The following is a 13,163-nucleotide window of genomic DNA, read 5'->3' as shown; positions in this document are numbered from 1 at the left end:
TATAGACTACATTAACCAAACTGAATTAAATATGTAACAGAAAGAACATAAAAATTACATGGAACTGTTCTTACCTCATGGTTGTAATCCAATATCCCTTTTAAAATTTTCTTCAGGTTGCTTACCTATTTGTCAAGAAGAAGAAAATGCAATAAGTGCAGGCAATAAATCACAGAGAAAGAATCATAAAAGACGCAATCACAGAACAATCATGCAAAAGAATTGTACAATCATCTCTCTGCATGATAAAACTCTGTTTAAACATCTTAAGATAGAATTAAGGAAATTATGCAGTATTCCCTTGTGATCAGACTGCCATCTGATCACAAGTCTTTATGAATATATATATAACATATTTAAGTTTATGAAAAATAACATTGAGTCTTAGACAGTCTTTAGATTAGATTCTGAAACATGAATCTTCTTTTGAATACTTGGTTATCTTAGTATATATATATTTTTCTCTGTAAATTGAAAAAAATCCTCTTTCTTTTCTTAAAGTATTCCATGACCTGTTTCTGTAGAGGTAAATCTCTCCTTCCAAACAAATATCAGTTACTGCTCAATACCATCCTTTGTTTAGAACATACGTAAGCCTAATTTATTAATGTTCTCATTAATTATTCCTCCCAGTTCTTTAATTTGTGTTTATTTCTCCTTTCAACGCAGTTCCTTACAATCAAACGTCTGCTTTACAGTATCAAGGCAAAATTTACATTTCTCAGCAATGCCTCCAGTGTCATATAAAGATAGCTTCTGTTCCATCTTCAAAACCAATGGCATCAGTTAGATATCTCTTGCTGTACAGAATCTATGCTACACTTCTCCAGTATTGAAGGCTTTCAGCTCTCTTTTTGGCAAAAACCCAGTTAGATCAAATACTGGAGATTGTGAAGAAAGCCATAAAGATTGACAATTGATCTCACAGGTGATGTTTAAAACAATATATTTTTTTGAAAGTAATTTGTATATATTCCAAGAATGTCCAACTATATAAACAAGAAATTCAGATAATAGAAGCAGTGCATTATTTCCTGTGATAGGAAGTCTACAAACAGGTTCTGTAAAGACTGAGTGGAAATGAGAGGGTGGCTAGAGAACTGAATAATCACATCCAATTCTATTCATCTTATCTTAGACATGAGCAGCATAAGAATTAGGATTCACAAACTACTCTTGCTGACAACAGTACCCACAGTGTCAAACTGTGAGACTGTAACGGAGGGAGAAAAATGAAAACATATGAAACCTCAACTGCATTTACTTCTATATTCTTGAATATATTCTGGAAATATCCAATAAAGAACTTCTGTCAGTGGATTAAATCTACCTTCCAAAAGATCAGAGAAAACACTATGGAACACAGTTTGGAGGCATGATACTGAAATCCAGGGACAAACTCAACACTTCAGCATTCAACACTTAGACAAAATGAGATGACTGAAACAAAATGTATTTTCTACGGAAAACTTGAGAAAGAAATAGGCTACACATACTAACACAAAACATCTATCAGCACCAAAGAAATCATTGCCATATCTCCAGGGTTACGAACAATTACAACCAAAGTTTACAACAGATTTAAGATTTTAAAGAAATACAAATCATTTAATTTTTATGTCAAATCACCATAATGAATACAGCACTGATTGGAATAATAATTTTCAAACTTGATTCATTAAAATCTTCTAGTTCGTAGTTTACCTGAGTCTGCTGCAGAAAGTGCCACAGAAACCCAAGGACCATGTTGTAGAATTTAAGTCCAGTTTACCGAAGAGAACATTGTGAGGAACCTTGAACTTGAACATAATCCCAGAAATGAGAAACAAAATGGAATGTCCTAGTCTAGAAAATACTTGCCTTCCCCTTTTCCTGTGAGCTTTGTTTGAATTAATGCTTTAAGACATGTTATCTTCCTCCATATTACTTTCATAGAGCTTAATTCTGTGATGATGTAACAAAATCAGTATTGATCAAAATTTGTCATGAATACTACTGTATATGACAGCATCTTCAGAAAAAGAAAACAAAATGAAAAAAAATATTGTTTTTGAGGTCCCACTTTATTCCACTGTCAATCAAGAGTATCAAGATAATTTGCTTTCAGGAGTTAACTACATCATCTTTGTATCAGGCAGACAATCAGACAATTATAAAGCTAAAGGAGTTTCTTTATAGACTGGCTTGAACTTAACAATGATCTTCAGTACTGCTAAGGGAGTTCTCTCTTTTGATTTCGTTTTACTTGTCTGCAGTGAATGCATTTAGATGGTCCTACTGCCAGAGGCAGAGAATCACAGCAAACCACCACAAACGCTTTCTGTTTTGAGATTCAACTCAGACAATCCTTTAACACTTGCCAGGCCATAGCATAATCTCTCACAAGAAAGATTTCAAACAGAGATGAGTGAAAATGAACAACAGAGAAAAGCAAAGGAAAGCATTAAAGATTATTAATTCTAGAATTCTAGCAAGTGATGGTTTTTAAGTTTTTCTTTTTTCCTCTTTTTTTTTTAAGAACAAAAAATAATAACTACAACTCATTAACATAGACTATTAAATCATGCAATAGCAGAACAGAAACTATTTCCAATACAGATCGTCACTATAATCTGTTTTACAATCCTTTGGAGATCAGCTCACAAGCACATGGGATCCCTATTTGGTTCCATCAGCAACCTAACCAATTTCACTAATATCCACTGCAGATTTGTGCTGACATGCCTTTTGTTAAATGATCACTGACCAATCAGTTACAGCCATGTTGGCTATTGTATAGTATTACATAGTTATTACACGCTACACCAGACCAACCCTTACTCTGCAGTATTAACCTGATAAACTGACTAGAATGAAAGCAGGTATGCTTTCCCTCAAGGTTACTAAAGAAAACATACAATCTGACACTGCAAGGCATAACGTTGTGAGGTGGGTAATGGTGGAAATGGTTTTCTTCTCACCTGTCATATGAAATTATTATTTTTACTGATCTCCAACTTACACACTGATTCCAAATTGAAGGTCTGTAAGCATAATATGCCTAGATTTCTCTCCTTAGGAGTACAACTGACCAAGAAAATCCTAATGTAAGGACAGTGGAAATGCTGTTCAGCCTGTGATTACTGACAAAAAGTAGTCAGGAGTTATTTAACCTCCCGTTTACTCTCTAGTATTTGACAGCTTGTTCCTAAGTTTGTATTTATCCTTTTTTCCATACGTATGTCTGAAATTCTGTTTGTAGTGAAGATTCCATGTAAATTAATTTATCCTTGTACATTTCTGTACGAAGTGTCTAAATGGGAACTCCAGTGTACTGAGATGCTGTTCTACAGTATCTCTCCCAGATAATTATGCACAGAGGAATTTCCCCTTATATAGATTATAATAAACAACCTATAACCTCTGGAAGTGTTCCTAGGGCAGACTTACAGTGGTAAGAGAATTCTTAATCATTCAGCTACAGAAATCTGACTAAACTCCCTGTCTGCATATAAAAAAAAAAAGTGTATGCATACTTTCTACCACGTTAGGTTTCTGCCTTAAAATGCATTCCGTCTCTTCTCTGTTATAAGTGGGGCCCAGAGAGAGACTGTGCCATTAGCTGCATGGGTTATCCTCCTCCTGCGTGTTGTGAGAAAAGAAATAGCAAGAACAGATACAAGAACATCCTTGGAGTTAAGGGGGGAGGAAAAAAAAATAGAAAGAAAGAACAGAGAAAAATATATCTGCTGCTTATTATCTTTTTCACAGAAATAAAATCTGTCTTGTAAGTACATCTATAATCCCCACTCTTTTCATGCAGAAGCACATGACAGCACATTCTATCTTTATCAGAAAAAAAAAAAAATAGAAGCAATAAAAAACTCAAAAGGCTGCTCACGAAGTGCTCCCTTTCTTACAGAGAACATGAAAAGTATCAGGACAACTGTACACAGAAAACTAGCTTCCATAACTATACCGGTTGTCCTAGCTTGTATTGTGGAATAATTCAATACAACTATAATTCTACTACTGCAGGGAGTCAAAGATAAACCTTGTACATCAGGTTAGTTGGATTATATACTAATACATATATACATTATATACTAATCCAACTACATACCCAGCACTCCAATTTCACTGATGATTCTATTTTGCAATATTCTATTGAGTACAAGGCATTCAAACTGTACTCACTGCAGAAAATCTAGCAAATCATTTGAACGTGCTATTCAGAAGTCAAACAAATTCAGTTACTGCTGGAAATATGGATAAAATTGTATTTTAAACTGATGCTGCAGTCTGAATGCTTAAAGAAAAGACTGGAAAACAAAGTCAGGGATCATGCAACAACAAAGTATTTCCTGCTTATTCCAAGGCATGCACGGCCCACAGGGAATGGAAAGGGGGTGGTTTTCCTACAATTCAGTTAAATAATATATTCAGTAATTACCAAAAAAGAAAAAAAAAAAAGTCAATAACTGACACGTGTGTATGAAACACTTACTGGTTAAAATTTCTGTTCTGTTACTGATATTTCTGTACTGTTTGAAACAGAACTATTCTTGGTTCTTCATTCCTGCAAAATTTTTTTTGCAACAGATCTATTTTCTATGCCGTTTTGTAGTTTCAGTGAATACTGTTGTGTCTTCAAAATGTTATCCTCTTCAGTATGAAATACTAATCTGTACACAGTTTCAACTCCAGCCATACTAAAGCATTCAGCTTTTCTTGATACATATCAGGAAAGAGATATATATTTTATATATATATTTTATACTTTTTTGTTTTCTTAAACCACAACATAAAACTGCAGTTTTATGCAGGAAGGGGTTTTTGTTACACAAAAGAAAAAACAAACTGCAGAACTACACTGATGCATGCTGTGCCCCAGAAATTTTAACCCCAAGTATTGGACAAGGTGCTTCTTTATAAACACATTAGATAGAGAGATCCGGTCAGCTATAATATACAGACTGCTAGCTGACTGCTTCCTCCTTTGCAAGCCCCCAGAGTTCTAACATTTTGCATAGATGGACATCCATCTGAGAGTTAAGAGATGACATCATTTCCTTAATGCCTCTATTCAAAGTGGATAGGAGGGCCTTATGCAGGATGATACAGCCCACCTTATCACTGTTTTATAATGTACAATTACACACACATTTTGTTTTAAGCCTATTTCCTTTACTGGACTGGCTCCTTTATACACTTCATAATACCAAGAGCATAATACTGTTGACTGTTATACCATGCAGTTTGGAAACAGAACAACCATGCTTAGCAGTAAGGATAGACCTTGTCTCATTATCCCCATTTGCGAGGTACTGAGTTAACCCAATAAACATTTTTCATGTGCTTCTTAAAATATTAAGGAGGCACACAAAAACACGATGCCTGCATTTAAAAACTAGTGACAAACCAACAGAAGTTTACAGATTAGAAAAAGCTCCTGCGAGCAAGGTTATGAGCAACTGACACATGAACAGTTGAAGAACTAACCTACTGCTTACATACACATAAAGAAGAACAGCTGACAAAGTATGGCATTACTTTTATGGTTAAAAATTGTGAGTTAAAACAATACTCATAACATTTAATATTATTCACGGTTGGGGAAATGGAGTATGAAAAAATGTGCAAAAAGCTGCAGTATACTCTTATTTGAATCAAGAAGCATAATCAGTCTTTGGTTCTTATTTACATGGAAATATGAGTAACAAGAAGGAATGATATCAGCAATGAACTGAAATTTGAGATTATGTTTATGCGGATTTCAGTCACACAATGAAGTTTGATTGAATGATTGCCTGGTCTTTCTGTTATATTCACACCTGCTAAGATTTAAAACCTGCTACATTAGTAGATGATTAAGAAAAAATCATCCTCAAGCTCCCTCGAAGAGTTACAAAAGCTGCACTATTTTAAATCAACTGAAATGCTACTATAGTGATAGTTCTCAGATCGTTTTTCTCCAGACTTCACAGCCAAGGTTTTAATATTCCACAAAATGATGTTAGGGAAAAGTTAAAACTTGTTATCAGATTTTCACTTGCAGTTCCTCACACTTCTTTGAAAAGCTAACTTAAATGAATTGCTGTAATAAGCATAGAACAAATACAGCTTCTTCTTTTTTTTTTTTTTTTGGACCCATGTATTTTATTCTACCAGTCTACTACCACTATATCCTCATCAAATATGTTCCATATTTTTGCTGGCAGCCCTGTTAGACAAACCATTCTAGAGTCCAGACATGCAAATTACTGGCCAGGCAGAAGGAACTGCACTGACAAGTTTACTGACAACACACATGCAGCAATACTCTTCATCTTCCTCAGGCAGCTCTTTCCTGTGCCTCTCTCCTCTGTTCAGCCCAACAATGTTGATAAGCCTGTAAGCACTAGAGCATTTCACAGTTGCAGCCCTTTCCCAGATGGGAAAGGCTCTTGAGAGCACAGGAAAAAAAAAAAAGTGTTTATGGCAAACTCCATCTAACAGGAAAAAAAAAATCAGAAAGAAATCAGGCTAGAAATGGCAACTCAGAAAGGTACATGTATTATTCCATGGACAAAAGCAGCCAGAAACAAGACTAATATCCACACATAAAAACTATGTTTTTCAGGTTTTATACGAAACACTCCAAAGCTCCACCAGTATAAATTCTGTTGACTGTAAGAGAAAGTACTCAAACACCAAGTAATACAAATGACAGCAAATAGGCTGTGGTTAGAAAGCAAAATGACTACAAATAAAACACACACACAAGTATCACCTCCTCTTGTAAAACTCAGCTGCTGTGCAAAGCTGCCAAAGTAAAATGAAATAACATTTTGCCATTTTTATTTAAATCAATTGGTTACTGGTCTGCTATTTTCTGCCGTTGTTTCTCAAAGCATTTTTTCTTTTTTTTAAAAAAAAAAGTTACTTTCACACTTAATAGTAAGAAAAAAAACTTTCATATTTCTGTGTTTTTCAAATATTAATTTAAGCATGAAGTTTAATATTATTAATATTTAATTAATATTAATATTTTTTCTTTTACATTATTGAAACAAACTTACAAATTTGAAATATTCTCTTCACTCAACTGTGCAAAGCTACATCAATGTAAAAAATAAGTAAAAAAAGCCATACACATTCAACATACATTCAACATACGATGAAGCAACATCTAAAAAAAAAAATGTTTTTATTAAAACACAATACTGTACTAAGAACTAAAATACAGATTTGAGAAGCAAAATAAGTAAAATACCTTTAACCTCCAATTATCTCCTACTTCTGTTTTGATCCTGTTTAACCAGTTTTCATCAAAGTACACTGGATCTCTGAAATACAAAAAGTAGAGTATATGTTAAAAACAGGTTCCAGAAACTAGGAAGATACCTCAGCAATTAAGCCCCTATCTCACACCAAGGTTACTTAAATGCCTGCCTACCTCTGCATTCTATATATGGCCTATACACTACAGCACAGACCACCCCTACTACTCCGCATCACAGCTCCATTTGTGTGCCATGAGTAGGTCATGCTTTGGAAGAAGCTGCTGGTCTTGGAGTGTATTTTGTCAGATCTCCCTGTCTGGAAGTTCTTCCTCTTATTTCTCAGCTGGCAGTGGAGTAGTGCTTGTTTGCATTGTTTCGAAGCGTACAAAAATACTTCTCACTTATTACAGATTCCTACAGCTATATTCTGATTGTAAATACTTTCCTTCTAAATAGATAGCCTGAGAACGAACAATGTATGCTCTGTGCATACATTCAAGGCAATTCATAGGGCTCTCCTGCTCCTGGTAAGGAAAGACTCATGTTTCAGACAAAAAAATGAAGCAGTCAGGAAAGAAAACTTTTTTTTTTTTTTTTTTTTTTTTTTTTTTTTTAAGAAAGGCTTTTAAGAGTCAGTGTGGTAAGCAAGATTAGACTTTCACAGCAAATATTCCAGTTTCTGGAAATACAGTGCTGCATATGCTCCGAAGTACTACTAGATTTACAGCTGTATCCTCCGAAGATAAAAGAAGATAAAAGGGTTCTACACTGAACCCTTCCTTTTTTATTTTTTCTTTTTAGGGACAAGATGGCATGAGACAAAAGCTCAAAAACCGGCAAGGCTGGAGATTCAAGCAACATCTCTGTGATCATATATGCAGCAGATCAGCAACTGTACCAGTGATTATATCAGGGCCCCATCTTTGAAGACATATCTTGCTCCTGATTCATCACCTCTTCTGTATTCCATTTTCTGCACAATGTCTTCTTCACAATGTACCAAGGTCTTTAAGTATTCCATCAACATACTCCAGAGGAGAGAAATCATAAACAGCAACATTTCTCTACTGACACATTTCAACTACTATTTTTACATTCTTTTACAGACTCTGGTGAAGATCATGACATATGTCTTTTCCTCTGACATACCATCTGCAAATATATAGCTAGAAGAAAGGAATTACTAGTTAAATCAATGACTCCAAATTGCTGCTATTCAAAAACAGTACAGTTCTAGCACAGACAACAAAACCTAAAAGTATGAAACAGAAAAAATAACGTCTTATCCAGAGTTTCATCTGTTTTGAAGTAGACATTTTCTAAATAGCTTTTGAATGGCCTCTCTGCCCTCAGAGACCAGTAAGTCTAAGCACGAAATTAATTCAATACATACTGGATCAACCAGAGATGAGAAAAGTTCATGTTCATGTTTTATATTAAATAAATGTATCACTTTGCAAAAGGTCTTTATTTGCTTAACTTTCCAGTTACAAAAAGATCATTTGGAAAAAAACTTGTGAGCTGAAAACACACAGACCTATTTGACCTGCTTCAACTGGAACTCTGGTGTTCAAAAAGGACTCTAGTGTATTTTGGATTAGTACTCTGCCAATCACTAGCAGGCTGTGCTCAGAGACCCACAGCAAGCAAATGTTTACCCAGCTCAGTAAGAAAGCAGGTATCTGTGCCTCACCAGGAAAAAAAAAAAAAAGACCACTGGGTCCTTCTTAAGGACTCTATCTCATTATTTTATTAATTCTAATTGGTCACAGATTTCAACTGCTTCAACACCACAGTGCCATGAATACACCATTTTAACAAATAATTACTCCTATAAGCATAAAGAATTGTCTGCAAGCAGAATCCTACTGAGTAACTAACAGGGTAATGCTACATACCCCATCTTCAGTAATAAGGACATAACAGAGGAAGAATCACAATATTTCATGATCACCTCCAGCTCTGGATATCTGTACATCAATAGCAAATGAAAAAACATTGCCAGTTACTACTGCAATTAAAGTAACCCATGCAAATGTGCTTACTTTCTTAATGAAGCTTTGTGCTGCCTACACTCTTGTATCATAAGACAAACTTGAAAATCCCTGGCAATTACATCTAAAGTAAGTGTGGTAGCCGTTTTCCACAAATGTTGTTGGTTTTTAATTTTAACGTATATAAATCTCATGGAGAACCCAAAATCCAGAACCAGGTAAGCAATCCACTCTAAATCACAACAGCAATAACAACAGTGTCACCAACTCCTTTCATTTTAATCCATGTTACACAATAATCAGAAGCATACTACAAAAACATTTTGCCAGGTTGGCATCAACAATCAAGCAAATTTAGAATGATCACCGCTTTCCTCATGTATACACCACCTCAGAATTTTTCCACGTGTGTTTTTATAATTTTAGTTCTGCCCTCAGAATTCCTGTTAAGGTTCAGAATCAACATTAACAGCAGCACTTTTCTCCATAATGAACCAATAAAATTAACCATCTGTAACCCAAAAGTTTTCCATTAAAATTTCTAGAAATACATTTCTATAAAAGGGTTTCCAGACACTCTTCCCAAAGCTTTGCTAACTCGTTCACCACTTCTGTTGCAAACAAGTCTCCCTCTGCTGAAGCTTTGGTAATCATTAGTCAATCATACTCAGAGCTCTTGAGCTCCCTTTGTCACGACATAAGGAAAGATGCTATCATTTCTTACAGCAATGTTTGAAAAAACATCATCCAAGCAAAGACAGAAATTTATAGCAGAGAACTGAGCAGCCAAGATAAGGAAGTCTACCAGTTGTGTGTGAAGATAGACTGCACTAAACGAGGAAGCAGAAAACTCACTGGAGCACCACTGTTACTTTGAGAATATGTGCTTGTACTCAGCACTTTGAACAGAGAAGGTTCTTGAACCTATATCCAAAATTGGGGAATCTACTGCACTAGATAACTTACCAAATTTATAAAAACATTTGTATATCAATTGATTGCTGCCTAGCATCTCAATAGCACTGCAGGTAATTGGGACTTTTCTTTACAGCAGAAGATACTTATGCTGTTGTCAACAATGTTATCACTTCATGTGATGCCACTTGTAGCAGTGCTCTACCACATCCAACTTTTTTTGTATGCAAATTTTCTTTTATTTAAGCAACCATCTCTCCAAATCATAGATGCCAAGAGACAGAAATAATCTTTGAAAGAAAAGAAAACCAGCCCACTGAGCATAACACCTGATTATTACTCATTTTAACAGTGGTGCGGCAAGCTGCTTTAAGAAATATCTGTTTACTAAAAAGATCCCTCTAGAAAGAACACATAAAATCATGGCTTTTGTATTTCACATGTGTCAAAACATACACAGTATGCTGCAATGTGTAATATCACAAATGAATAATTCAGTAAGAGGCTACAATGCACAGACTACAATCAAAATACTAAAAGAAGAGGAACACTGAACAGTTTCCAGAATGGGATAAGAGAAAAATTTTGCTTTTCTGGGGATATCAACGGACAGTAGGAAACAGATGAATTCTTTTCCATTAGTACTTGAGAATTCCTTTCATTCACACTTTAGCGTGAAATTCAAACATAAAGGTTTTATGATAAAAACAGAGAAGGTATCTTTCACTGTTTTCACCAAGATCTGTTTATTAACATCAAAATCTGTAAGTAAAACACTCATGCTTGCTTACATAAATCACAGTTCTGCCACATGATATTGCACACTACGCTCCTGAATAGCTTCTGAAGGTGTAATTCCCTTTTCTTCATGCAGCCTCTTAGAGCAATTTTATGCAGAAAATTCTGCTATATGAACTGACATCTCTGCAGAATGGTCTCTCCTTACAAACACAGGCTACTACCTTGGTAACAGTATTGAGGAAAAACATACATCAAGCCCCCTTCTCAACAGCTGATACAAGGCATGGTTTGTTATTTTTTTTTATTCTCTGAAACAACCTCAACATAAACTAGTGTTAACTTCAACTTGTTTGAACTATTGCCTGTCCTTGTAAGTATCAATGGACACTCTTTCCATGAAAGCGCAGGTTAAAAAAACAAAACAAAACCAATAGAGAGTTTAGGCACTCAAATCTTAAAGTTTTTGAGTAAATCTTAAAAATTTCAAGAACAAAGCTATCCTTACTCTCCTATGGAAGTATATCCAGACAACCAGATAAGGCCAACACCTTTCAGTTTTCATTACAACTCCACCTCATTCAATTTGAGTTCTTCAATGATTGCATTTGCTTACCAAGCGCCGGGTCCTGCACTTTGGCAACAACTACCCCAGACAATGCTATGAGCTTGTGGCAGACGGCTGGAAGACTGCGTAGAGCAAACAGACCTGGCAGTATTAGTCAAGCTTGGCTGAATATGAGCGCTCCAGCAATGTGCTTGGGTGGTCAAGAATGCTGCCAGCATCCTGGTTTGTATCAGAAACAGCGTTGCCAGCAGGAGAATGGAAGTGATCAGCCCCTGTACTCAGCTCTGGTGAAGGCATACCTTCAATACTGTGTTCAATTTTGGGCCCCTCACTACAAGAAAGACATTGAGGAGCTGGAGTGTGTTCACAGAAGGGCAATGAAGCTGTGAGAGGTCTGAAGAACAAACCTTATGAGAAGAAGCTAAGGGAGCTGGGATTGTTCAGTTTGGAGGAGGCTCAGGAGACGTTACTGCTCTCTACAACTGCCTGAAGGGAAGCTGTGGTGAGGTGGGAGTCAGTTTCTTCTTCCATGTAACTTGCAATACGAAAGGCCTAAAGTTGTGCCAGGGGAGATTCAGGATGGACGCTAGGAAAAACTTCTCAGAAAGAGTGGTCGGGCCTGGAGATGTTAAGAAACATTTAAATTTTGTACTGAGGGACATGGCTTAGTAGGAAATACTGGTAATAGATGGACAGTTGGACTAGAGCTCTTTTCCAACCATGTTGATCCTATCATTCTCTGATTCACTCACAGATAACTCTGAGGAGGAATTCTCAACCATTTTTTAAAGATGAATTAATTTTTATAGAAGCACTAAAAATTGTTAAAATTCTCCCTATTTCCCTTTATTTTTATGCATTACTGGAGAACTCTAAATAAGGGGCAGCCATTCTGAAGGATAGCCAAACTTCAAGGAACATGCTTTTTAAGAACGATAGTCTACTATTCTCAATGGAGTAAGAATGACAGAGTTTAAGAGTTTAGTGTCTCATTATCTAGACAATAAGTTTGTCTTTTCACAATTATCTTAATGGGGGATTTTCATATTGAAGGTTAAGTTTTCAAGTGTTCACTGAAAATGACATCTGTTTCCAATGACATGGCCCAGTTTGCTCCTCTTCAACTTCAGTGCAAGATTTCTCCAAATGATCTCTGTGAACCAGCTGTCTTGCTCTTACTTCTACACCTGAAAAATTGTTCTTCCATGTAGTAATTTTTCTTGTGATAGAGAAGGAAGCAGTACTGGTAATACAGAGAGAAGGGTATGCTGGAAAAGCCTGTTCTACACTTGTTTCATATGTTTAAACATTTTCTGATTCTCAACTAAGTATTTTTCCTCTTCCATCTGTTTGATTACAATTTCATTAATATTAGCAAGATTTTGCTGCTAGAGCCAAGTTTGAAGAAGTTGTGTTTCTGTGAAAATAGGTAATACTGGATTACCACTACACATCCAGCTACACCTCAGATGATTACTCACAGTCTCCATTCTCGATTAGACTGAGGCTTTGAATTAATGCATTTCAAACCTATTTTACCTTAGAGTTCAAAGAAACAAAAACCATTACCTTGTGCAACATCTACTATTCCCCCATTTACTCTCAAGAATGTATTACCTCTGCATACAATCAAACCAACAGCTTACTTCAATTTATCACTGAATTTTATCATGTGAAACTAACTATAACATTACCAGTAACTTG

At 35.6% G+C, this 13,163-nt stretch overlaps 1 protein-coding gene across 4 annotated transcripts in view; it reads right to left on the bottom strand.

Moving 5' to 3' along the window:
• HOOK3 (hook microtubule tethering protein 3) overlaps positions 1–13,163 on the bottom strand; it is a 79,947-nt gene that overhangs the window by 52,844 nt on the left and 13,940 nt on the right. For all 4 annotated transcript variants that reach the window (XM_031609359.2, XM_090131453.1, XM_090131455.1 and 1 more), the window contains exons 3-4: positions 7,235–7,307; positions 75–125 (exon numbers count right to left, since the gene is read on the bottom strand). In XM_031609359.2, the coding sequence (XP_031465219.1) occupies positions 75–125; positions 7,235–7,307 (124 nt within the window). The remainder of the gene's footprint in view (positions 1–74; positions 126–7,234; positions 7,308–13,163) is intronic.

The sequence above is a fragment of the Phasianus colchicus genome, chromosome Z, assembly GCF_987193195.1.
Source record: "Phasianus colchicus chromosome Z, bPhaCol1.hap1.1, whole genome shotgun sequence".
NCBI classification, from domain to species: Eukaryota; Metazoa; Chordata; class Aves; order Galliformes; family Phasianidae; genus Phasianus; species Phasianus colchicus.
This window is presented reverse-complemented; position numbering and strand designations above follow the sequence as displayed.